Consider the following 25756-nt stretch of genomic DNA (forward strand, 5'->3'; position numbering starts at 1 on the left):
AAAATGTCCGTAAAAACTCCAGTCAGTTGGTCCACACAGGTTTTGAGAACACGACCGGGTATACCATCAGGTGCAGGCGCTTTCCGAGGGTTCACCCTTCTGTCGTCGGCCTCTGTGACTGTGACTGAAATACCATCACGGCGAATGGGGACTCGGGAAGGCACATCAGTGTTCTCCCTATCAAAGTGTGCGTAAAACGCATTGAGCTCGTCAGGGAGTGATGCTTCACCAATAATTGAGCTGCCTCTGATTTCGCCTTGTAGGAGGTGATGGAATTCAAGCCCCGCCACAGCTGCCGAACATCTGTCTCATCCTCCAGCTTGGAGCAAAAGTCCCTTTTGGCCTTTTTGATGGCCTTACCAAGGTCGTATCTGGACTTCTTGTAGACCTCTGTATCTGCAGACCTGAATGCCCGGGATCTGGACTTCAGAAGAGTGCGGATCTTATGGTTCATCCAAGGCTTCTGGTTAGGAAACACTCGGAAGGTTTTTGTTGGGATGCAGTCCTCCACACATTTCTTTATGAAGTCTGTGACGACTGTGGCGTATTCATTCAGGTCTGTTGCCCAGTCTACAGATTTCAAACAGTCCTGGAGTTGTTCCTCTGCCCCCCCCCCCCCCCCCCCCCCCCGACCAGCTCTGTACAGTCCTCACCTCTGGGGGTGCGCTCTTCAATTGCTGCCTGTAGGCAAGAAGAAGCAGCACCTCAGTATTGTCGGATTTACCAGTGAGGGCGAGGGATAGAGCGATAGGCGTCTTTGATGGTCGTGTAGCAGTGGTCGAGGGTGTTTGGTCCTCTGGTGCTGCAGGAGACATGTTGGTGAAAGTTAGGGAGCAATTTCTTCAGGCTGGCTTTGTTGAAGTCCCCGGCTATGGTGGTAAATGCCTCGGGGTAAGCTGTCTGGTGCTTGTTGACCACGGCGTGCAGCTCCCCCAATGCCAGATGGACATCAGCCTGGGGTGGGATGTAGACCGCGGTCAGGATGATGGAGGTGAATTCCCTTGGGTTGTAGAAGGGACGGCCTTCACCGCCAGATGTTCAAGATGTGGAGAGCAGGAGTTGGATAGGACTGCCACGTCTGAGCACCACGCAGAGTTGACCATGGGGCAGACGCCCCCTCCTCTCCCTTTCCCAGATGCCAGTGTACGGTCCATGCGGTGGATGGAGAAACCTTCAGGCTGGACCGCTGAGTCTGGGGAGCTGGGGTTGAGCCATGTCTCTGTGAAACAGAACACAGAGCATTCCCTTAGCTCCCTTTGGTAAAGCAGCCTTGCCCTTAAGTCCTCCACTTTATTTTCAAGTTACTGTACATTGGCCAGTAGGATGGTAGGGAGAAAGGGTCGAAGTCCCCTGCGCTTCAGTCTGACCTGAAGTCCTGCCAGTCAGCCACGTTTCCAGACACAATGGAGGCCTCTCCATTGTTTCCAGGTACTGTACTTAGTGCACCTGCTGTTTCTGTGAACCTGCGCTGGAATGGGGATACCCTTGCAAATGGCAGCTCCAGCTCCTTAGCGATCGGGGATTCCCTCACAGTGGGCAGCTCCAGCTCCGTTGCTCTTGGGAGATCCTGCCCGTCGGCTCCGGAGGTCTTCCCGGTGTTTCCAGGTACAGTACCTGTGATCCTCAGCAGGGGTCGGGTGTTCTCCAGCGATCGAGGGATCGCTTGCAGTCGGGGGCTCCCGCAGCTGCGGGTGATCGCGATATCGCTAGCGCCTTCAAGTGCACTAGCAGCTTTCCGTTACGGCGCCGATTTCTGCCGTTTCTCTGAACAAGGTGACTTGATTGAAGCTATAAATAATCCTCTTCTGTTGAGCTGCTGGCAAAATGTCGCCACAGGCAGGCGCCATCCTTAAAAAAAATAGACAATAGGTGCAGGAGTAGGCCATTCGGCCCTTCGAACCAGCACTACCATTCACTCTGTCATGGCTGATTATCCACAATCAGTACCCCATTCCTGCTTTCTCCCCATATCCCTTGACTCCGCTATCTTTAAGAGCTCTATCTAACTCTCGATAGCATCCAGAGAATTGGACTCCACTGCATTCTGAGGCAGGGAATTCCACAGATTCACAACTCTCTGGGTGAAAACGTTTTCCCTCATCTCCGTTCTAAATGGCCTACCCCCTATTTTTAAACTGTGGCTCCTGGTTCTGGACCCCCCCAACATCAGGAACATGTTTCCTGCCTCTAGCATGTCCAATCCCTTAATAATCTTTCCATAAGATACCCTCTCATCCTTCTAAATTCCAGTGTATACAAGCCCAGTCGCTCAATTCTTTCAACATATGACATTCTATCAACATATGACGTTTCGGGTCGGAACCCTTCTTCAGACTTGTTTTTGTCATCCTTATTCATCAAGGTATATGAGCAGAGGGTGGAAGTCAACTAAAATTGGCAAGAATTGTATTAAAAGTATTTCCTTTGTTGATGACCTATACTTCTATCAAAGCATTTCTTCTAAATGTTACATGAAACTGCAGAAGCTGGAATTTGAAGCAAAAATACTGTTTTAGTTTAGTTTAGTTTAGCGTGGAAACAGGCCCTTCATCCCACTAAGTCCGCGCCGACCAGCAATCCCTTTTCACTAGCACTATCCTACACACTAGGGACAACCTACAATTTTTACCGAAGCCAATTAATCTACAAACCTTTATGTCTTTGGAGTTTGGGAGGAAACCGGAGCACCAGGGGAAAACCCACGTGGTCACATAGAGAACGTACAAACTTCAGTCAGGATTGGACCCGGGTCTCTGGTGCTGCAAGGCAGCAACTCTACTGCTACACCACCGTGCCGGTCATTCTGCAGAAAGTAACGAAAAAGGACAAAGTTATCGGTGCTATTTTTAATATTGCTAAGTAGAAACACAGTACGTTGAACATTTTTTTTAAATGCAGTGATGGAGCTGAAACTAAGCAGTACTCCAGGTGATCTGATAATGCCTCACTGCCAATGTTGTTGATGTAATTTGTTGTGGACCTTGTAATGGCGTTGCACTTGTACAACAGCAAATGGCTGGTGACAACAAGTGGTTAGATAAAGATTCAATCACCACTATCATTGTAGAAGTGAGAAAGTTATTAAATAGAAGTTCGACAGCTCACCAAAGCCAAGTAGCAAAACATTTGTCTTTCCAGATCTATCCTAAGCTATATACGGAAAATAAAGTAAACGTTCTCACTTGGTCAAAATTGTGCTTGCAATTTGGTTTAGAGAAAATATATTTTTAGTCTGTTACCTCATAAGATGGATTTTCAGTGGAGTATTTTTCAATATTTATAAAGGTAAGAAGGAAATTTGTTGTGGCTGGTTGTAAACTTATAAATAATACATTTGTTATTTTGATGGTTTACATGACATAAATCCAGTCTAAGAGTAGGCATGTAGCTTGAGATATTGGGTAGTCTGTTGTGGTATAAGTTTGGTTCCAGAGCTGAATTAAATTTGAATATGTCTTGCTTAGTAAAGCTGCCAACCTAATTTAGGACTTCAACTTAAATTTTTAAATTTATTTGCTGACATGATAAACGTAAAAAATGGTTTCTGCCATGGAAGGTTCTTTCTTAAAAATATGTTATACATTGATGTGCATGAAAAAGATATTAGTGTTACTTAAGCAAAAGTCACAAGCAATTAACATTCAAAGTCACTTGGGAAGTTTACAGTGTTGTCTGTGGCCAACATGTCTGCACCGGTATTGACGTGAGAAATAAAGTTATAATTACAATTTAAGAATGAAGGACGAGAGCAGAGTTATTGAAGTCTGTTTGCTCGTTCTACCATTTAGGTTATTTTTAATACATTTTCTGATGTTAATTTCCTTCCTATTAGAAGACTAAATCTTTGTTTCCAGTTGAATCTTGTCAGTTTCTTCTCATGAAAATAAATGGAACAGCTCATGTTCTACTTACATTTTTCTAGAATGGTGATGGTGGTAGTGGTGGTGTACGGTGTGCGATATCAAAAGAAATGAAACACAATTAGCACAAAATATGTCATGTTGGTTTAAATATCTGATCTGAGCAGTGGTGGAAAGAGAGGCTGGCTGTACAGGGCTGGGCTCTTGCCTGCTAGGACAGGGGTTTCCCAACCTTTTTTGTCCCGTTTACCCCTGGCAACTGTAATAGACAATAGGTGCAGGAGTAGGCCATTCAGCCCTCCGAGCCAGCACTGCCATTCAATGTGATCATGGCTGATCATCTCCAATCAGTACCCCGTTCCTGCCTTCTCCCCATACCCCCTGACTCCGCTATCTTTAAGAGCCCTATATAGATAGCTCTCTCTTAAAAGTGTTCAGAGAACCGGCCTCCACCGCCCTCTGAGGCAGAGAATTCCACAGTCTCACAACTCTCTGTGTGAGCACATAACAATATTATTTCACTTATTTATAAACAACTAACGATGAACAGATACCGGTATACCAGAACCAAACACAGTCAGTCAATGAGAAGAAATATGTACAAATCCATAATCAACAAATTCACCCCCTGGGTAGGCGAAATTTACCCCAAGTTGGGAACCCTTGTGTTAGGAGATAAGAATGTCTACAGACCCTTAGGTGGCACGGTGGGGCAACTGGTGAAGTTGCTGCCTCACGGCACTAGAGACCGGGTTCGATCCTGACATCAAGTGTTTTCTGTGTGTAGTTTGCACGTTCTCCCTGTGACTGGATGAGTTTCCTCCAGGTGGTCAGGTCTCCTCCCTCAACCCAAAGACTAGTGGGTTTGTTTGTTAATTCGCCTCTGTAAAAAAATGCCTCTCGTTTGTAGTTAGCGGATATGGAAGTGGGGTAACATAGAACTAGTGTGAGCAGGTGATCGATGGTCAGTGTGGGCTCGGTGGGCCAAAGGGCCAGCTTCCATATTATATCTCTAAACTAAATACACTTCACAATAACTGGCTTACAATGACAATGTTGGAGCTTGGGAAGAGCATCCTCCTGTTTTCCATCAAAGCTGAATTTAGTGAATGGTAAGTTATAGCCCAAGAAAAATTGGTAGGAAAGAGGAAATGTTTATTTTAAATTTAGTTTAGTTGAGAGATGACAGCATGGAAACGGGCCATTCGGCGCACCGATTCCCCGTCGACCAGCGATCCCCGTATAACACTGTCCTACACATTAGGGTGTATACATCTTGGGTGTATTTAATACGTGTGGGAGGAGCCAGAGCGCCTAGTGAAAGCACACATGGTAACAGGGAGAACGTACAAACTCCTTCCAGACAGCACCAATAGCAGAGCTGCCAAGTTGTATGAGTTTTCCGTATTTTGTACGGAAATGCGATCAGAATACGGATGTACGGATTTGCTTTGTAGAATACGGATTTTTTTTAAATCAGCCTGACTTCTGTTTCAACTTGAAGGTACACAAAAAAGCTGGAGAAACTCAGCGGGTGCAGCAGCATCTATGGAGCGAAGGAAATAGGCAACGTTTCGGGCCAAAACCCTTCTTCAGACTTCTTCTTCTTTCTGTTTCAACTTGCTGCTTAAAACATGCATGGATATAAAAAGTCATACTGTACCTCTAAAAATTATAGCAGATGAAATCTATTAGTATTTTAAATTTCAAAATCGGCATGATTATTTTTGTAAGCTTTGATCTACCTGTCCCGCTCCAGGTTTAAAAAGCGCTGTCAGTTTAAGGGCCTGTCCCACTAGGGCGTCATTTGCGCGTAATTTACTCGGCACCACGCGTGTGTTGTGCCGCGCACGTGATGCGCGCATGGTGCGTGGTGACATAGATAGTGACGCGAGGTCACGCGCGGCGCCCCAGGATTTTGGTATGTACAAAATCTTCGCGCGCCATCTGCGTGACGTGCAAATGACGCCCAAGTGGGACAGGCCCTTTAACGCGTGGGAATTTAAACGAACAGCACTATGGGTTCTAAAAATAGTGCTCCCAGCTGGAGCCCTTTACACATAGCGCTGTGGCCACAGTGCTGTGGGTCACAGACTGTTAGGGAAAGGAGAGAGAGAGAAGGAGGGAGAGAGGGAGAAGGAGAGGGAGGGTGGGAGGGGGAGGGAGAGGGAGGGAAAGAGAGGAAGGAGGAAGAGAGAGCGAGGGAGGGAGAGGGAGGCTTCCAAAATGGCTTCCACATCATCATCTGGTGCTAAAAGCAGGAAGCAGCCATTCAAACAGCAGTATACAAAGAGATGACAATGAATGCACTGTCAAGTAAGGTGCGTAGAAGACATGTCAATTAGTAGAAAAGGTTATGCATTCTTGTACTCTTATGTGGGTATGACCGCGTAAAAATACTGATTTCCTCAGCAAAATACTGATTTTCAGGTACTAGAATACTGAAATGCTCTGACAAAACTTGGCAGCTCTGCAATAGTCAGATCAAACCCGGCTCTCTGGTGCTGAAAAGCAGCAACTCTACTGGTGTGCCACCGTGCAGCTAATACTGTAATAAATTGCTTTCAAAATGACAAAGTAGTTAAAAGTGAGGATACATTTTAAGTCAGAATGATTTTTTAAGTACAAATGATTTTTTGTATGTTTCCTTTAATTGTTTCATAGTGATGATTCATTATTATTCTTTGCTTCTAAAGTCTGTTTTCAACTAAAAATCATAATATTGCAGTTAATGCATTCGATAAATACAAATGCAACCTTCTAAAATATTCCATAGCTATAACTGGTTTAATTTGTATATTTTAGGCTGCAACATAAATGACCTTCTGTTAATAGTAAATTAATGTAAAGCAGGTGGCTGTATTAAACCCCAGTGAAAACAAAATGAGGCATCAGTATCCAATGCCGTTCTGACACAGACTGAGAGTAGTAACATAAAGATGTCAAAGAGAGGCTTTGGTTAAAATGCTCAATGCTCACTGTTAAGGAGGGAGAGAGAGAGAGAGGGTACTTATATTTCAATGGGACTAACAAATGCTGTATTACCATTTTTATTATTTTTTTCAGCTGCTATTAATTTTCTGCTGCTTTTACTGGAGCCTGACCCCATCAAACGGCCAAACATCCAACAGGTACTTTCCGATAGCTGGCTAAATGACGACCCTCAAAGGACACCTATATCAAGCACAGCTTACACAAACCGGTAGGGTGTAACAAGCTCTCTTTGCCTCAGTTAACAGGATTAAGCCCTGCATGTTGCAACAAAGGTTGTGGAGTTACTTGGGCATCACCGCGCATGTCCAAGTTCCTCTGTGTGTTCAATGCTGTGAGGACTTGGTAGGCAGTCGTAGACATTGTGGCATTCAGAGTACATCCTTGATTTTCCTTAGTGAATGATTATTGATGAAATTGAATTGCCAGGTGTATAAAAAAAACACTGTCCTGCAATTAAATTTCCTGGCATGCTTGTTTGGTGGATAAATGCAAAGAGGACTTAAAGACTGCACAATATTGTGATCACTGCCGAGTCCATCACAGGTACTGACCTCCCCACCATTGGAGGGATATACAGGAGTCGCAGCCTCAAAAAGAGCCAGCATGATCAGAGACCCACACCACCCTGGCCACACACTCATCTCACTCCTGCCGCTGGGAAGAAGATATAGTAGAAGCCTGAAAACTGTACCATTTAGATTTAGGAACAGCTTCTTCCCTACAGCCATCAGGCTATTAAACATTACAACCTCCAAATAAGCTCTGAACTCTTAAGCCCTTTGCTCCTCTAGGGAACATAGGCCATTGACAAATATCCTCCACCTCACTCGGCTGTTGGCAGTTCTTTCGAGATCTCCCTAGTTGAGCCCACTCACAGACATTTCTGTCTGGACACCTCTTCTCCAGCTGTTCCTAGGGCGACCTCAATATACACATATGTATATATATATATTTATATATATATATATATATATATATATATATATATATATATATATATGTATGTATACATATGTATATATATATATATTTATATATATAACACACACAATAAACACACACAATATTTATTTATTTTAATTCAGAATACTATGTTTACATATTCGGTTGTGCTGCAGAATTTCATTGTTCTGTCTGGAATGTATGACAATGCAACACTCTTGACTCTAAACCCCACTTTGCCCCTATGATGAATTATCTGGTGATGCATATACATCGCAATGCAGTACTGGCCTAGATTTTGTTACCAAGCCTCTAGTGGAACTAAAATTTACAGCCATCTAACTAATGGGTGAGATCACTATGTCTGAAGCATAGCTGATGCCCATATGGGAGAATGTGCACAAGAGACACAGTAGTTTGTTCTGCTGCTGTGCAGCTTCCGAGACCAGAGTACGATCCTGACCTTGACCGCCGTGTGTGTTGAATTTGGATGTTCTCACCATGGCTGTGTTGATTTCTCCTGGGTGCTCGGATTTCCTCCCACATGCCAGAGACATGCTGGGATAAATGGCTACTGTAAATTGGTCCTCATTTAGTTAGGTGGCATAAAGATTTGAGAAAGACTCAGAGCATAGGGTCATAGAGTCTTACAACGTGTAAACATGCCCTTCGGCCCAACTTGCTCACACTGGCCAACATGCCCCATGTTGCCTGCGTTTGGCCTCTATTCCACGACGGCGATGTAAGAGATAAAATTGGATTGGTGTAATTAGATGCCTGATGGTCATCATAAATGCAATGGGCTGTACAACTGTAATGACTAGTCAAGTAACCATGCACAATTTGCTGGCCTCTCCTGCTCCCAGTAGAATATCTGTAAAACCAATACCATTTAATTCACCAGAATATTGTGGCCACATTTATGTTGCAGTCTGAAGCTGTAATCTCAATAGAGCTTCTGCTAATTAAAAACAAGTTGAAGAATTGAAGAAGGACACCTATATGTAATTGAATTATAAGCCCAGCGCCGCTGTTCGTAGATGTTACGGCACAGAAGGTGCTAAATCCACGGATACAAATCAAATCTCTGTGGCAAGTGTAGAGATTCTCTTTAAATTAAAATCGCAGAAGATTAACAGCAGCCCGCAAGATGGAACAATGTGTTTGACATTCAATACACTGTGGCAGCATACAGAGCCACGGGGAAAATTAGATTTCAAGCCAGATTTGCACCTGCCCTGTTGACAGGGGTTTATGGAGCATCTCAAATTGTTATCTGACTTTCATCTCTGATAGCAATAGAGCACAATGCAAAAATAGATCACTAAAGAAGAAGGCTGAGGCAAATCAGAGGGGAAAATAGAAGGATTGTGTGCAATTGTTCACTTAGAACTAATGTAAATCTGTCCATCAGATAGTGGTAATGACAGACTGTATTTGGGGAAAGAAATATCTTAACTTTAATCATTGTGTTGAAAATAACTACTGAAACAAAGCAATTCTTACAATATCTTTAGTGTAGGGGAGCCATACTGCTGGACTCTCAGAAGTAAACAGTGTGCAAACTAAGAACATACAAACATATGGAACAGGAACAGACCAAGTGTCCAACCCCTTTAGTTTACTCCATCGTTTAATAAGATTGTGACTGATCCAGTTGGAACCATTCAGCCCCTGGATCTTAAAAGAGCATCTTTTTTTACCTCTGTCGAAAAAAATATTAAATGTCTCTGTCTTCATCCCTCTTTAAGTAAATGGTTCTAAAGGCACACAGCCCTCTGAGAGAAGGAATTTTGCCCCATTTTGTATTTATATGGGTGCCCACTGTTGTTAAATTGACCTTTACTTCGAGATTCTCCTCCAGTAAGAGATATATTATAATACACCAGACGTGGATTTATTTAAACAAGTCAAGAGTATTTTATTGTCATGTTCTGAAAAGGACAAGGCTGAATTACTTTGGAATCTGCATGGTGTAATGTTTGGATGGGAGAAAATGACTCAGAAATGGCCGTAGCCGCATTTGACTCATTGCAACATTAATTTTCAGTCCTGCAACATTTGGAATTTGTTTACCTGACTGAATTTCAAGGCATGAAGTATTATCAGCCTAAGAAAACTTAAAAAATCACCAGATTTTATTATTTTGTTAATCATTAAATTAACCAGAAGTATAATTCAGCACTACACAACAACCAATAAAATATGACCCATTGAAACAGAATATTGTTACAATCGAATTTTCACCCATTAAGGATGCATTGTTTACCTTAATAATCTTTTTGTTAATAATAAGTAGGGCAAGCAATTTTTTTGTTGCATGAATACACCATCGTTCAGAGTTGATTAGAATCTTTACTGCCTCTGGAGTAGCCGGGCCACAGAGCAAATCGTGTTACACACAGTTGAATCCACAGGGCTTGTTTGTGGGATGTCAAGCCTTGCCACATCAAATAATTCAGTTCTGAGCAAATGCCTGTCAAGAATCCCACTAACTGATTCAGTCGCTTGATGGTCTGGTTGTCCAGTCCCTTGACGTCTCAGCACACTTGTACTGTGGAGTGATAGAGTACAGGCTTTTCCCCTCCTTGTTACAGCTTATGTTGTTGGTGTTGGGTTTCTGCTGGAATTCCCAGATGAGGGGGTGGATTAAATCACTCAGAAGCTGTAACATCACCTATTTCCCAGCTCATGAGCACAACAGGCAGAAATTTAGAGGCACATAGCCAGCGCGCTTTCAATTGGGAATTCAGAAAAGGACTAATAATGAATTTATTGCAGATCAGGGAAAAAACATTTTAATAAAAGATGTGAAATACAAGGATCAATGCTGAAAGCTATAAATGAAAATGTCCGTTTTATTATAAATATTATTGTGTTATTATTAATTATTAATCTATTAATAGTTTGTTTCTTTTGAAAGGTTGGTGTTTCTAAACTATCTGTACCTTGTTATCTTCAAACCCTCATCATTCTTTTCTCATATGTTTCTGCTGGACCCGTGGATATGTCTAATCAGCCTACTGGACTGTGTCTTACACTAAATGTTATTCCCTTTATCATGTATCTGTACATTGTGGATGGCTCGATTGTAATCATGTATTGTGTTTCCGCTGACTGGTCTGCACATAACAAAAGCTTTTCACTAGATACACTAAACTAAGCTTAACGAAACTAAAATTGCTGGCAGGAGCATCATTTAGTAATTACTTAGGGAATACGTCGTTTTATTTGGGCGTTTTATTAATATGATTCCACAACATTCCTTTTGACTTTCATAAGTACTCATACAATGATGTCGACTGTTATTACCAAACACATGTGCACGATAAGAACACTGATTATAGATGTCAGACTTGTGCAAGTTCCTGGAAAATTCACCATGCCCCAGGTTTCAAGCTAGAGAGTGTTGGCTGAGCAGGGCGTTTTAAAATCATGAGTGCCTAAGTTGACATCCCTCTCAGACACATATATGAATTAGGAGCAGAAGTCGGTCACTCGGCCTCTCAAACCTGCTCTGTCACTTCACAAGATCGTGACTGATCTGACTCGTAATCTTAAATCCACGTTCCCATCCATCTTCAGTAACCTCTCACCCCCGGCTTATCAACCATCAATCTTACCCCCCTCCCCCCCCGGCCTTAAAGATATACAAGCACTCTGGTTCCCCTGCCCTTTGAGCAAAAGAGGCCCATGACCCTCAAGACAGGAAGAATAAATCACCTCACCACAGCCTTAAATGGGCAATTCCTTACTTTTAAATAGTGCACACTAGCTTTAGGTTTTCCCAGGAGATGAAATCTCTCTTGCATCAGGTCTCTGAATGGTCCTTCCATAACCTCGGGGACTATCTGATTTACTTTCCCCCCCATTGCAAACATTGGACTTTGTTTCTGCAACTGACATGCTACAAAGCTGAGATCTATATTCTGCAGAAGGACACAAAGTGCTGGAGTAACTCAGCGGGTCAGGCAGCATCTCTGGATAGGAGACGTTTTGGGTCAGGACCTTTCTTCAGTTTGATTGTAGGGGGGAGGGAGGACAAAATCTGGCAGGTAATAGGTGGTTTCAAGTGAGGGGAGGGGTGTTGACAGGCAGATGGTTGGACAAAGGTGAGAGATGAAAGGACAGAAGGTGTGAGACAAAAGGAGTGAAGGGTTGCGAATTGTGAAGTTAGAGGAGGGATCGTAGGTGGAAGGGAAGGGAGAGATCGAGAAATTGGTGCAAGTTCAGGTGGGGATGGGGAAAGAAAGGGGGAGGGGGTTGCCCAATTAAAGCCTGCTGCTTATCGATATGTGGATCTTACCTCATTCCAGAGCCAAAACAAAGATAGAGCAGCAGAGTCAGTGGTAATGTGAAGCCCGAGGGCGAGAGTTAGATTGCTACCCTGCTTTCTTATCTCTTGTCGTTTATATGTAGCTACAATTTTTGCTGCTGTTTATTTCCACACATGGGCCTTAAAGAAACTGGTCCATAAACCATGATTCAGACATTTCGCCTATGCAGTAGATACTAGAATACTAACGTTAACACAGTTAAAACGGTCCACATTGAAACCAAAATTATATAAATATAAAAAAAGATTCAAAGAAAAAAATAATTACAATTTACAGGTTAGATTCTGATGTTCTTTCTCTCACTGTAGTTAGTAGGCAATTCAATTACAAGAGCATTAGATGATGTAGGAAACATTAAGCACATTGTTGGCACACATTACTGCTTGTCTTACTTAGTAGGAATGATATGTTGGGGCACTTAGCTGCTGATGTCTATCTAAAATGTTGAACATCAATTCCATTGTTTACTTTTGCAACGAGTCATACATTGTTAATCAAAAGTAATCTGCAATTAGGCCTAAAATGTGTTTACTCTCTCTTTCTGATGTGCTGGAGATATAGAAAGATGTTGTTAAACATTTCTACTTATCTAGGCTTCATCCCGAGGACTTGAACCAGAGTGTTATGCTCCACATGACTGAGAAAATGGGATATAAACATGCTGAGGTGGTAAACACAGTGCTGTCAAATCGGGCCTCCCACACTCTTTCCATCTACTTCCTGCTAAATAGGAAATTGGATCATTATTTCAAAAGTGCTGCGGTAAGTAATAGCGATGTTTTTTAAATAATAATTTACAGGAAGAAATTTAACTGGCAAGAGACATAAAATCATAAGACAGAGGAGCAGAATTAGGCCATTCGGCCCGTCGAGTCCACTCCAGCATTCCATCATGGGCGATCTATTTTCCCTTCTCAACCCCACTCTCCTGCCTTCTCCTCGTAACCTTAGACGCCCTTACTAATCAAGAACCTATCAATCTCTGCTTTCAAAATACCCAGTGACTTGGCCTCCACAACTGCCTGTGGCAATATATTCCATGGATACATCCCCCCACCACCCTCACAACTCACAACCACCACCGTTGTAGGAACCGAATGCAGTGCATTAGATGAATCACAGAACTCAGATGACAAACTTTGATCTCGAGAGTAATCAAGAGTGTTTAATTGTCATTTGTGCTGGCAATGGAATAATGACATTCTTATTAGCTGCAGCTTTACATCCCCATGAACGCAATATCATGCAAATAAATATACAATAATCAACAACACAATGAATTAATAATTAGTAATACTAAATAGCCAGATTATAAAAGTGCCAAACTGAGGTCTGTGGTGCAATCAAACCAAAGTATGTGCAATGAGGTTTAGCTGCTGTATCTCTGTGTTTTTGAAGGTAAAATAAATTAGTAATTTACTTCTTGATCTGTAGTCTCCAACCTCGTCCAGCCTGGAAGAATAATTGGTTGGATGGTGAGTGGGTAAAGTTGCCCTCAACAATACTTGTGTCTAGGCTGGATTGGAAGACCAGCGTTTATCTGATGCAGGACATCCTCAGACTATTACAGCCAATGTAATCATCCTTGTAAGAAACGGTGAAGCAACGGTAGAGTTGCTGCGGGTTCAATCCTGACTATGGGTGCTTGTCTGTACGGAGTTCGTACGTTCTGCCTGTGACCTACGTGGGTTTTCTCTGGGATCTCCGGTTTACTCCCACTCTCCAAAAACGTGCAGGTTTGTAGGTTGATTGGCTTGGTGCAATTGTAAATTGTCCCTAGTGTAGAACGGTGTCAATGTGGTCGGCGTGGACACGGTGGGCTTAAGGTCCTGCTTCCGCGCTGTATGTCTTCACTAAACTATGTTTGCACAATAAGTCTCCATTGATGTACAGTTCAAATAAGCTTTTACCCACCCCCCCCAATTTCCCAGATTTTCTTCAAAACCATGTAACATGATTTTTTACATCAGCTGAGGGGACCAGCTGTTTCAACTGAAAGACAACACTTCTGACAATGCAGCTGCCCTTAACTCCTGGTCTGGAGGGTTAGCCCCGATTTTCGCTCTGGGCTGGGACTAATTATTGCAAGTGTTGGTGACACTAAGGGTTGCAGAGTCTCTGTGGTGGAAGAAAGGCAATCAGAAGAAAAGAAAACTAAAGAAAACTGTGATGTATGTAGCCTAAGAGTATATTTAATGTTTGAGTGCACCATGAGGTATGACTTTGATACTTTGATACATGTTTGTACCAGCCACTATTATTTGGTTGAGAGTTACTGCCTTCAGTAAGGGACATTCTGTTGATATCTGTATCTGTGACTTGCCTTTGCTTCAAGAGCCTGCATTGGCAGTGAGCCTGGGATTTTGATGGTTGAGGAAGCACTGGGACAACGAGGCATTCAAAAAGAGGCTGAGAGTTGGGGATTTTTTCTTAAAATGATGACAATAGTAGGCAGATTTTATAGCAGATATTTGTTGAGCTTGATAGAAGCAAGCTGATCCAACTGTTGGGCCTTTACAAGAGTAGAAATATTTATGTGGGGAAATAATATTGTCAGAGAAATATGATAAGCAAGTGAGAATGGCAAAGTATTCTGCTTATGGTGCAAAGACTGGAGACACGGTGATGATGATTTAACGAGTGGCACCAACTACAGATGAGGTTGCACACGAGAACATCATTTATTAAGGAATCAACAGATACTTGATACTTTAACAAGCTGAATGAGTGTAGCAGGGTGTGGATGCCTAAATCTGAACTCCTAAGAAGTAGAAACAAGGAACTGCCGATACTGGTTTACCAAAAAAAGATACAAAGTGATGGAGTAACTAAGCTGGTCAGGTAGCATCACTGGAGAACATAGATAGGTGACGCTTCGGTTCGGGCCACTTCTTCAGACTCTTTTGTTAAAAAAAGTACACAAAGGATTGGTCCCTATATTTATCGGCCACATCAGATTAAATCAACCCAAAAGTTATTTTTGACTAAATGAATAAAAAGCTGCAGCAATGTAATAAAGGTAATGTTTTCCTTGGCACAGAAAATAGGCAGCAATATGAAAGTGTACATTGTGCTGCTGAAACAGTGACAATTTTGCTCTCCGGGAGTCAAAGTGAATAAAATTGTTGGAGACCTATCCAGGAAAAAGTGGTGGCTGTGTTAGATGCGAGATTGGAATTTGTTTCTACTTTGGGATTCATCAGTACTGAATGTGGTCACTCGGTTGAGCCACTTTCAAAATTTGGTACCTTCTGACTCTGGAGTGAAGAACAATAAAAGGCCTGCAAGCCATGCAGAACTAAAACTTAGTAGTAAATGCTTCCTGATGCATTTTGATTTGTGGAAAGCATTCTGGCTCTCATGTGTTCTCTTTGGGAATTAAGTGGTGCATCCATTATTGATGTTATGGAGAGAACGGCACAAGCTGCTGACTGTGAAGCTGAAAAGAAATGCTCTGGCCATCACTTCCAACTGCTTTAAATGCTGGGCAGGCATTTCATTCAGGTGATATGCACAAAATGCTGGAGTAACTCAGAGGGTCAGGCAGCATCTCTGGACAAAAGGATTGGGTGATGTTTCGGGTCAAGACGTCTCAACCCTATACATTTCATTCTGATCACAGGTCATAAGCTGGTTTCAATTCTTGAACCAAGATAAGTCATCCTGACAAAGGTGGCTGTATACTACCTTTTGTGGCAACCACACTACTTTAGTGGCTATTGCACATTGACGCACGGAGTCTCTTGCCCAAAGTAGAGGAATCGAGGACCAGAGGACATAGGTTTAAGGTGAAGGGGAAGAGATTTAATGGGAACCCGAGGGGTAGTTTTTTCACACAAAGGGTGGTGGGCGTATGTAATGAACTGCCAGAGGAGGTGGTTATGGCAGGGACTATTGCAACATTTAAAGAACATTTAGGTAAGTGGATAGGATAGGTTTAGAGGGATATAGGCCAAATGCAGGCAGGTGGGACTAGTATAGATGGGGCATGTTACTGGTGTGGGCAAGTTGGGCTGAAGGGCCTGTTTCCACACTCTATGAATCCAAGCAAATTACTGCTATCAAAATGATATATTTGTTTGATTCTGAGTTGATCATTTTATGTTTTTCTGCACAGCGAATTATTATATTGCACAATGCTTTGGTTATTTTTTGTGAAACTTTAGATGACATGAAAATTGTTCGTGACCTCAGACCCAAGATATAATTCTACACAAAATTCTTGTTTTAGTAATTGAATGCTGTCTACAGCTTTGAGGGAAATGGATGGGAAGAATTATTGGCACATTAAACCTGACAATACAAAAGCTAACTTAGTACGTACACTGTCGAAGGTCTAGAATTACAGAGCTTCTCTGCTTTTAATCTCCTTTCTGTTCACTCCACTAAGTCCAATAACTCTTCCAATCCACGGATTACTGTCAGGTTAAAGCTAAGATTAATAAAACTGAATAAAAAAAGTTTAAAACTTCAAACCCTTTGAAAACTCATAAAAACAGGTTAATAAAGGATAAGTTTAGCAAAGCCTAGTTATTTTGTTAATTCTATACACAGGGTTCCCGTTAAAACAAAGACATTTTGAAAGTAATAATAATTCAATACAAATATTTTACTAAACTATATATCATTTAACTGGACTGAGTGTACTGAGAAAATCACCTGCCAATGTTAATCATATTTTCTACTTTCATAGAAACCAGACTTTGCAGATGGTCTTTGCTACAAGAACATATTGCATCATTTGGATAAATACAGACTGAAGGAAATGCAGGAGGTACAGTATCTGCAGTTTAATCTAATTTTATCCCTGATTATTTTATTTGTATTGATTTTTACATTTGGTACTGACGTCACAGTTACATGCTGTGTTTTTCAAAATATTCTTGGACAATTCCCATATAAATGCAAATGTATTTTGATTTAAATTAATTTCTTGTCCACGAGTCATCAAATTGGGAATTCTTTTTAAGGTTACTTTCAGTTTTTGGAAGTTTATTGTTTTACGTAGATGATTCTATCTGAGTGCGGCAGTATCTGCCTGGCTTCGTAATACATGGACTTGTTCACAGGAACCATGAACTTGCTTTCTAATCATCTTGCCCTAATGTCTTGTTTTTTTGCAGTCTTATCACCGTCTTGTAGAATTTATGTTTTTGTCTGTTTGTCTAAGTCTGTGTACCTGTGATACTGCAGCAAGCAAGATTTTAGTTGAACGTGTACTTATATAAATGTCAATACACTTGACATGACTTGCCCTGAGGGCAGATCTACAATTTGGATAACAAGAGTAATTCTCTCAAAAGCTATGACAAAGGACAAAGGACATTTATTGTCACATACACCAATTGGTGAAGTGAAATTTGAGTTACCATGCAGCACACAAATAAGAAACACAACACTATAGAATTTAACATAAAACATAAAAACATCCCCCCACAACTGAATCAATGTTTCCCACTGTGAGGGAAGGCAACAAAGTTCAGTCCTCTTCCTCATGTTCACCCGTGGTCGAGGCCTATTGAGGCCTCTGCAGTCGCCGCGATGGCGGCCCGATGTTTCAGGCCCTCGAACGGAAGAACACTCTCAGCGGCTTGGAGTTTCCGAATCGGCCGCTTCCTACCAGAGACCGCTGCTCCCGAAGTCCACAGGCCGAGCTGAGCGGAGATTCAACTCAAGGATCCCTGGCTCCACGATGAAAGAGTCAGCGCCGCCCGCGGCTGGAAGCTCCGCAGACCACGGCTCTACAGTGTTAAAGTCAGCAGTCCCAGCACTCCGGAGCTCCAACATGGCGATCCCGGTAAGGCATCGCCCGCTCCGCGATGGAATCCAGTGCTGCACCGCTGCTGAAGCTCAAGCTGAAGGCCGCGCCAATCCAGATGGTAGGCCAGGAGGAGGGGGTGAAGATGCGGCTCAGAGGAAAGACACATTCTTAACCAGGTAGTGACTGAGAAAAACAGTTTCCCCCTTCCCCTCCGCCCCCCACATAAAAAAGACTAAAATACCTCCAAAACAAAAACTTTAGAAAGACTAAAAATAAAAAAAGGATGAAAGGACGAACAGCTGCTGGCGAGGCTGCCACTCTCGAAGGCGCCACCACTCGTTTAAACAGCCGATACTAGCAATGCGTAGCCCCTCAGTCATCACTTGTAAATGGAGAAACAATGATTTGTGAGAACTGGAACAAATTAAGCATGGTCTTTGAAGCAAATGCAAAGATAGGAAAGGGGTAGGGGAAAGAATAAGAAGGGAGTTCCATGATATGCAACAGATTGAAATATGATGACACAAAGATAAATATGTGGCAATGGCAAGTCAAGAGGATGTTGCCAGGACTGGAGGGTCTGAGCTATAGGCAGAGGTTGAGTATGCTGGGACTCTACTCCTTGAAGCGCTGGTGGATGGGTGATCTTATAGATGTGTATAAGATCATGAGAGGAATAGATCGGTTAGATGCACAGAGTCTCTTGTCCAGAGTAGGTGAATCGAGGATCAGAGGACATAGGTTTAAGGTGAAGGGGAAAAAGATTTAAAAGGGATCTGAGGGGTGACTTTTTCACTCAATGGGTGGTGGGTGTATGGAACAAGCTGCCAGAGGAGGTAGTTGAGGCAAGGACTCTCCCAACATTTAAGAAACAGTTAGACAGATACATGGATAGGACAAGTTTGGAGAGATATAGACCAAATGCTAGCAGGTGGAACTAGTGTAGATGGGACATGTGTGGGCAAGTTGGGCTGAAGGGCCTGTTTTCACACTGTATCACTCTATGACTCTAAGAAGAAAGGTGGAGAGGTGATGAAAATAAGAAAGCCTGCATCATTATCAGCAGCTGCTGTCTGAATAAACGGGATCAATCGTAATGATCTGAAATGATTGGACTTTATGTTGATTCCAGGATCCTGTCAATTACCTTTTTTTAATTGTTGCTACAGATATTTGTCAGTTTTCATGTGCCTTTGTTGGAAGTGTGCAATGCTTAGGTTTGACATATGCTGATGAAAGAATGAATAGTTTTAAAGGAAAGAGAAAGCTAAATATAATGCCAACTAACATCACAACATAAAGTATAAACAAGCACAAAAAGACACAGTGTTGGTGTAACTCAGCGGGTGAGGCAGCATCTGTGGAGAACATGAGCATGCACGTTTCACTGTGAAGAGGGGTCTCGACCCAAAACATCAGCATTCGATGTTCTCCAGAGAAGCTGCCTGACCCGCTGATTTATTTTCTCCGCTCAGTTCGCACTAACCAACCTAATCTCCCGATGGCTCAGCACTTCAACTCCCCATTCCGAATCTGACCTTTCTGTCCTGGGCCTCCTCCTCTGCCAGAGTGAGGCCCAGCGCAAATTGGAGGAACAGTACCTCATATTTCGCTTGGGTAGTTTACACCCCAGCGGTATGAACATTGACTTCCCTAATTTCAGATAGTCCTTGTTTTCCCCCTCCTTCCCCTCCCCCTTCCCAGCTCTCCCACAAGCCTACTGTCTCCACCTCTTCCTTTCTTTTTTCTGTCTCCCCCCACCCGACATCAGTCTGAAGAAAGGTCTCGACCCAAACCAGCATCTGCAGTTCTTTCTTAAACGCTGACTTACTTCAGCACTTAGTGTCCTTTCATCACAACGTGAAAAATAATTGAAGTGGCAGTGAAATGAAAAATACGTAATAGGATCAAGTAATAATAGAGTCCATTATAAATTATTCAATTATTCAATTATTCATGGAAAACAGATGCTCTAAATGCAACAATGTTAAAAGGCATATCATTAATGACCTGCTAGTTTAATTTCTCAGTTTCTAAGAGCTGAGCAAGGTCAGATTCTATCCATTGTTCTGGTCTAAATGGTCATTGAGTTGCCCTTCAGCCCAACTCAACTGTTCTGACTAAGTTGCTCATCTGTGCTAGTCCTATTTGCTGCCGTTTGACCCATTTCCCTCCAAAGCTTTCCTATTCATGTTTCTGTCCAAACATCCAGCAAATGTTATTATTGTATCTGCCTTGGGTGGCACAGTGGTGCAGTGGTCAAGTTGCTATCTGACAGCGCCAGAGACCCGGTTAGATATTGACTATGAGTGCTATCTGTATGGAATTTGTACGTTCTCTCTGTGACCTCGTGGGTTTTCTCCAGCTGCTCTGGTTTCCTCCCACATTCCAAAGAAGTGGAGTTTTGTAGGTTAATTGGTTTCTGTAAATTGTCACTAGTGTGTGAGATTAAAAACAGTGTATGGGTGATCGGTGGGCAGCGTGAACTCCATGGGCCAAAGGGCCTGCTTCCACATGACATTGTATCTCTAAACTAAACTAAGCCTTAACTATTTCCTCTTGCAGCTCCTGTTCCTATATGTACTGTCCTATGTATGGAAAAAGTTGCCCCCTCAGGTTCCAATTAAACCTTTACATTCTCACCGTAAATCATATTAATCTGGAGTTAATACTGTGGCCAGTACCTATCACAGGGGCACCATCCAAAGTTGTGTCACAGGTAGATGATCCAAGAATGGGATGCTGTTTCCAGGGTACTAATGCCAGGAGGAGAAGCAAAAAAAACACATCTACTATGGTTCTTAAAAAGACTCCAGTATATCACCTAATATAAGGCTGTTTGTCATTTCTAAACATTCAAGCCCTATTGTTTTCCAGAGCAGATTGTCCATGCTGTGTTAATTGTGGCTACTATCAACTTACATTGAGATCTGGATGTTAACAGAGAACTGTTTCCTATTTGCTTCAGTGAACAGAGTGACCTCTTTGTCCAGTCACGTTCACGTTTGCCTGAAGCTCTTTGACAAATGTTTGCAGCTGTCACACACTCTTTAGCCTTGACAATTTCTGTTTTTAAGAATTTGCTTTGATGATTTCAAATTTTTCTTTACCCCAAAGTTGTCAAATCTTTTCCTCTGAGATTCCTGTAAGGAGCAGCTGTGTTCCAGTTTCATATTCCTGTAGTTTAAATTTCACGTTCAATTTCTTGAGGCAGACTTGCTGACTACAGGAACAGTTTCACCTCACCAGCTGCTTCGCCTTTGAAAGCGACCCGAGGATTTGCCCATCAGCTAAATGCACAGTATAATCAAGCATAATTAGTTATACACTGAAGCTGAAGGAATTGTTAACCTACATGCCGATCTAGATAATAGAAAATAGACAATAGATGCAGGAGTAGGCCATTCGGCCCTTCGAACCAGCACCGCCATTCATTGTGATCATGGCTGATCATTCCCTATCAGTACCCCGTTCCTGCCTTCTCCCCATATCCCCATGACTCCGCTATATTTAAAAGCCCTACCTAGCTCTCTCTTGAAAGTATCCAGAGAACCGACCTCCACCGCCCTCTGAGGCAGAGAATTCCACAGACTGACAACTCTCTGTGAGAAAAAGTATTTCCTTGTCTCCGTTCTAAATGGCTTACCTCTTATTCTTAAAATGTGGTCCCTGGTTCTGGACTCCCCCAACATCGGGAACATGTTTCCTGCCTCTAGCGTGACCAAACCCTTAATAATCTTATATGTTTCAATAAGATCCCTCTCATCCTTCTAAACTCCAGAGTATACAAGCTCAGCCGCTCCATTCTCTCAGCATATGACAGTCCCAACATCCCGGGAATTAACTTTGTAAACCTACGCTGCACACCCTCAATAGCAAGAATATCCTTCCTGAAATGAGGGGACCAAAACTGCACACAATATTCCAGGTATGGTCTCACTAGGGCCATATACAACTGCAGAAGGACCTCTTTGCTCCTATACTCGGTTTCTCTTGTTATAAAGTCCAACATGCCATTCGCTTTCTTCACTGCCTGCTGTACTTGCATGCTTACTTTAATTGACTGATGAACAAGGACCCCCCAGATCCCGTCTTCAAACAGACTGACAGTGCTCAAAGAAAAGCTGACACAAGCCCAAATATGCTAACATTCCATGATTTTTTTTTTTCCAAAATAAGGATGGCACAGTGGTGCAGCAGTAGAGTTGCTGCAATATAGCGCCAGAGCACCAGAGGTTCGATCCTGACTCTGGGTGCTATCTGTACGGAGTTTGTACATTCTCCCTGTGATCGCCTGGGTTTCCCTCGGGTATTCCCACAATCCAAAGACGTACAGATTTGTAGGTTAATTGGCTTCAGTAAAGACTGTAAATTATCCCTAGTGTCGAGGATAATGCTAGTGTATGATGAGCCACTAGTTGGCGTGGACTCAATGGGACTAAGGGTCTATTTCCTCGCTGCCACTCTAAACTAAACTAAACTTTATTTATAATAAAAAAAAGTATACAGGCATTCCTGACTTAAGGGTTACATTCCGTGAACCCTTACATGTCGGATTTTACTGGATCTGGGGGTCCTTGTTTATCAGTCAATGAAAGTAAGCATGCAAGTAAAGCAGGCAGTGAAGAAAGCGAATTGCATGTTGGCCTTTATAACAAGAGAAGTCGGAATCACTGACTGGCCGTTCAAGTGTTCTGAACTTTGCGGAGGTTTATAGTTTAAAGAACTGCCTTAATGGTGATCTCACTGGGATTCCAGAAAGACCAGTAACAGGAGGAGAAGGGCTGAAGACAAGGTCTCCCTTCCAGATGGGGGTGAAGAAGGCAAGGGGGGGGGGCTGGGGGGGGGGGGGGGGATGGAACTTGACTTCTCCCTCAAGGGTTTTCTGAGAGATACACTCGTGCCTTGAGTTGTCTAGAGAGTAAAGCGGCAATACTGAGGACCTGTTACCTTCTGCAGAATAACATTAGCAACGTGTCCATACTTGGCCTGTTCTTCCTACAAGGATGGGATGTTCACTGTCAGGAAGTGAGTCACCCACCACAGGACACCCAGACTCTGACCTGGTCTTGCAGTCACAGTGTTTATGTGGCTGGTCCATTTGAGGCCCTGAATAATGGGGACCCTGTAATGTTGGTGGTGAGACCTTAGTGATGGTTCTGTATCTCCCTTGTTAGAGATGGACATTGTCTGGCACAAATGTTACTTCCGACTTATCGGGCTCTGTCTTAATATTGTCCAGGACTTGGTGCAAGCAAGTTCTCTGAGGTATATTAAGATATAATTTATTTTTGCAAAATCTCTTTTTGTTTAAACAATGTTTAAATTGCGTTCACCTCCACAGGAAAAGAAGGCCAAGGATTCAGGGAAAAGAATGGATGTTATCCAGAAACCTTTCTCCAGAAAGGCAGAGAAAAGTTTTGGAATTTCAAAACAGTCACCCTGTTTTCTTGCTCCAGTGAACCCCGGTAATGTTGATCAGACAGACAGAAAGGTCTCCAAAACTGAAAGAGGTAAGCCCAATGTAGTGCGATACACAGGAAATGTGGAAGAAACACTCTTTAGGTGAGGCAGCGTAATTTAGGTGAGGCAGTGCAATTTTCAGCACTGAGTGAGCAATTTAATAACAATTCAGTGCTGTAAAATGAACATGAATTTGACTGCATGAATTATGACATTTTCTGTCCACTGAAGTACAGAGCATAGAACAATAACCGAGTTTGGCATCTCGATAAACGCAAGGAATCATGGGATTCATGTCAAAGGTCATTCGGGATTTTAAAAAAAGCGAAAGAAGCGCTGTATAAACTGTGTCTAAATTGATAACTAGTCTACCAAGGAATTAATCTAGAATTCTGTCAACTCAATAGCTTCATTTCTTGTTCTGCTGTTCACACACTACTTGCACAGTCCCAGTTCTAGTTCAGTTCATTAATGTGCAATTATGAGATATTGAAAAAGTTAAAGAATTTATTATTTTCATTTAATCCTTAATGTGTCTGCTACTGGAATAAAAAAATATTACTTGTGTTTGAAACATTTTTTTATCTTTATTCATAATTTATGTGTAAAAATATATTTAATCTGAGGCAGGCAGCGACTGTATCAGTGTGATGTGGGCTGATGCTTTACTGACAGGCGGTGGGAATGTACCGTTAAGGCAAAGATTCATCTTGGAGGAAAACTGAGTACAGGGTTGGCCCTGTGAGGGAGCCACCAATCCGATATAAGGCATTTAACTGCGAAATGCCTGCCCTTTAGTATTGGATAGATTGAGTGGCGGGTCTGTGCTGTTCCAAGTTTGCAGTGAGTTTCTCCCAGCCATCTCGCCCAGTGCATGTTGACCAGCACAGTTTGCCAGCCCTTGTTAGCAGAGGCTCTTTGTGCAGGTGTTACCTGATGCCCAAAGGTTTTGTGGAGGTTCTGCGTTAGGATCGGGCACGCAGCGAGCTAGCGAGAGGGCTGTCAGATCAGATCAGCCCAGGTTGCCGAGTGGCCGAAGGTCAGATTTTAATGGGTCGTTATTAAACTGTTCCGTCTGTGCGGCATCGCCAGCTCCTTCTCTCCCAGATCCCCCACCCCAACTGTCGACAAAGTCTGACTGAGAAAATGATACCACTCATATTACGGGTTGGCTCCGCATTTGCCCACTCGCTAGGGCGGACGGCACCTCCTTCAAAGAGGGCGAGAACTGGTCCCCTCAGTTGGGGAGCTGCGACCCACTCATGAGTGAAGCCTCTAGTTTGGCTGCGGTTCAAATGGCTGCAAATTCTCATAATTATCACCGCCTGGTCACCCGGACCCGGCTCCCAACTGTGTGCCCTGACAGACTGGAACCAACCCCAGAGGTTAAAGTGACAGCATCTTTATTAAAGCCACCCCACCTTGAAAGTTTAACCAGCCTGTTTGAATCCAACCTGAACCTGCATATTCTCCTTGTTTCCTTCAATCAAGGAAGGTTATTTAGATAGGAATGTAAGGATTGTCTCAAATTGGTTGACCACACAACTTGTAATTTGTGTAAATCAATATCGAATTTGAATGGCTGTGACTCAGGCTAATGCCAGGGATTTTATAATTGATATGTTTGTACGGCATTCTTGCGTTTTCAAGGCTGGTGCTGTATTGAGTCAATAATTTAAATAGATACAAGTCTGGATTTGTGTAGCCTGCAGGACGCTGTGGCCTACTGCTGACATATTTGATGGATACATTTATTTATAAATCTTATTGAAATGAATACGCAGGTCCGTACACACACAGTAGCTCAGCTGGCGAGAATGTTTATCTCGAATGACCCATGACCTGGGCATGCGCAGTTGTAATACCGAACTCGCTTATACAGCACAGGAACAGGTTGTTTGTCCCAAAATGTTTATGACGACTATGATGCCATTCCAAAACAATTCCATCTGCCTTCACGTGGTTTACATCCCTACATTCCTTGCCTGTTCATCTGCCTGTCTAAATCCTTCATAATCATTGCTTTTGAAAAGCTTCCATGATTTCCCTGACAGCCTGTTCCAGACACCCTGTGCAAATATTCTTCAAACTTTCCTTTAAACTTTCCCTCTTACACTTTAAACCTATGACCTCTAGCATTTTACATTTCCACGTTTGGAAATAGACTCAGACCATCCAAGTCTATGCCTCTGATAATTTATATACTTCTACGAGGTTGCCCATCAGCCTTTGACACTCCAGAGATACCAATTCAAGTTCAAGCCTCTCCTTATAGCAAGTACACTCTAAACCAGTCAACATCCTGGTGAACCTCTTCTGCTCCCTCTCCAAAGCCTCCACATCCTTCCTATAACTCGGCAACATAAATACACACTATATTCCAAATATGAACAAATCAA

At 42.7% G+C, this 25756-nt stretch overlaps 1 protein-coding gene across 1 annotated transcript in view; it reads left to right on the top strand.

The window, feature by feature from the left end:
* Window positions 1-25756, top strand: part of hunk (hormonally up-regulated Neu-associated kinase) — a 50037-nt gene that overhangs the window by 19472 nt on the left and 4809 nt on the right. The window contains exons 6-9 of the mRNA XM_033032589.1: window positions 6927-7062; window positions 12727-12895; window positions 16827-16907; window positions 23239-23407. Of these exons, the coding sequence (XP_032888480.1) occupies window positions 6927-7062; window positions 12727-12895; window positions 16827-16907; window positions 23239-23407 (555 nt within the window). The remainder of the gene's footprint in view (window positions 1-6926; window positions 7063-12726; window positions 12896-16826; window positions 16908-23238; window positions 23408-25756) is intronic.

Source organism: Amblyraja radiata, chromosome 14 (genome assembly GCF_010909765.2).
Source record: "Amblyraja radiata isolate CabotCenter1 chromosome 14, sAmbRad1.1.pri, whole genome shotgun sequence".
NCBI lineage: Eukaryota > Metazoa > Chordata > Chondrichthyes > Rajiformes > Rajidae > Amblyraja > Amblyraja radiata.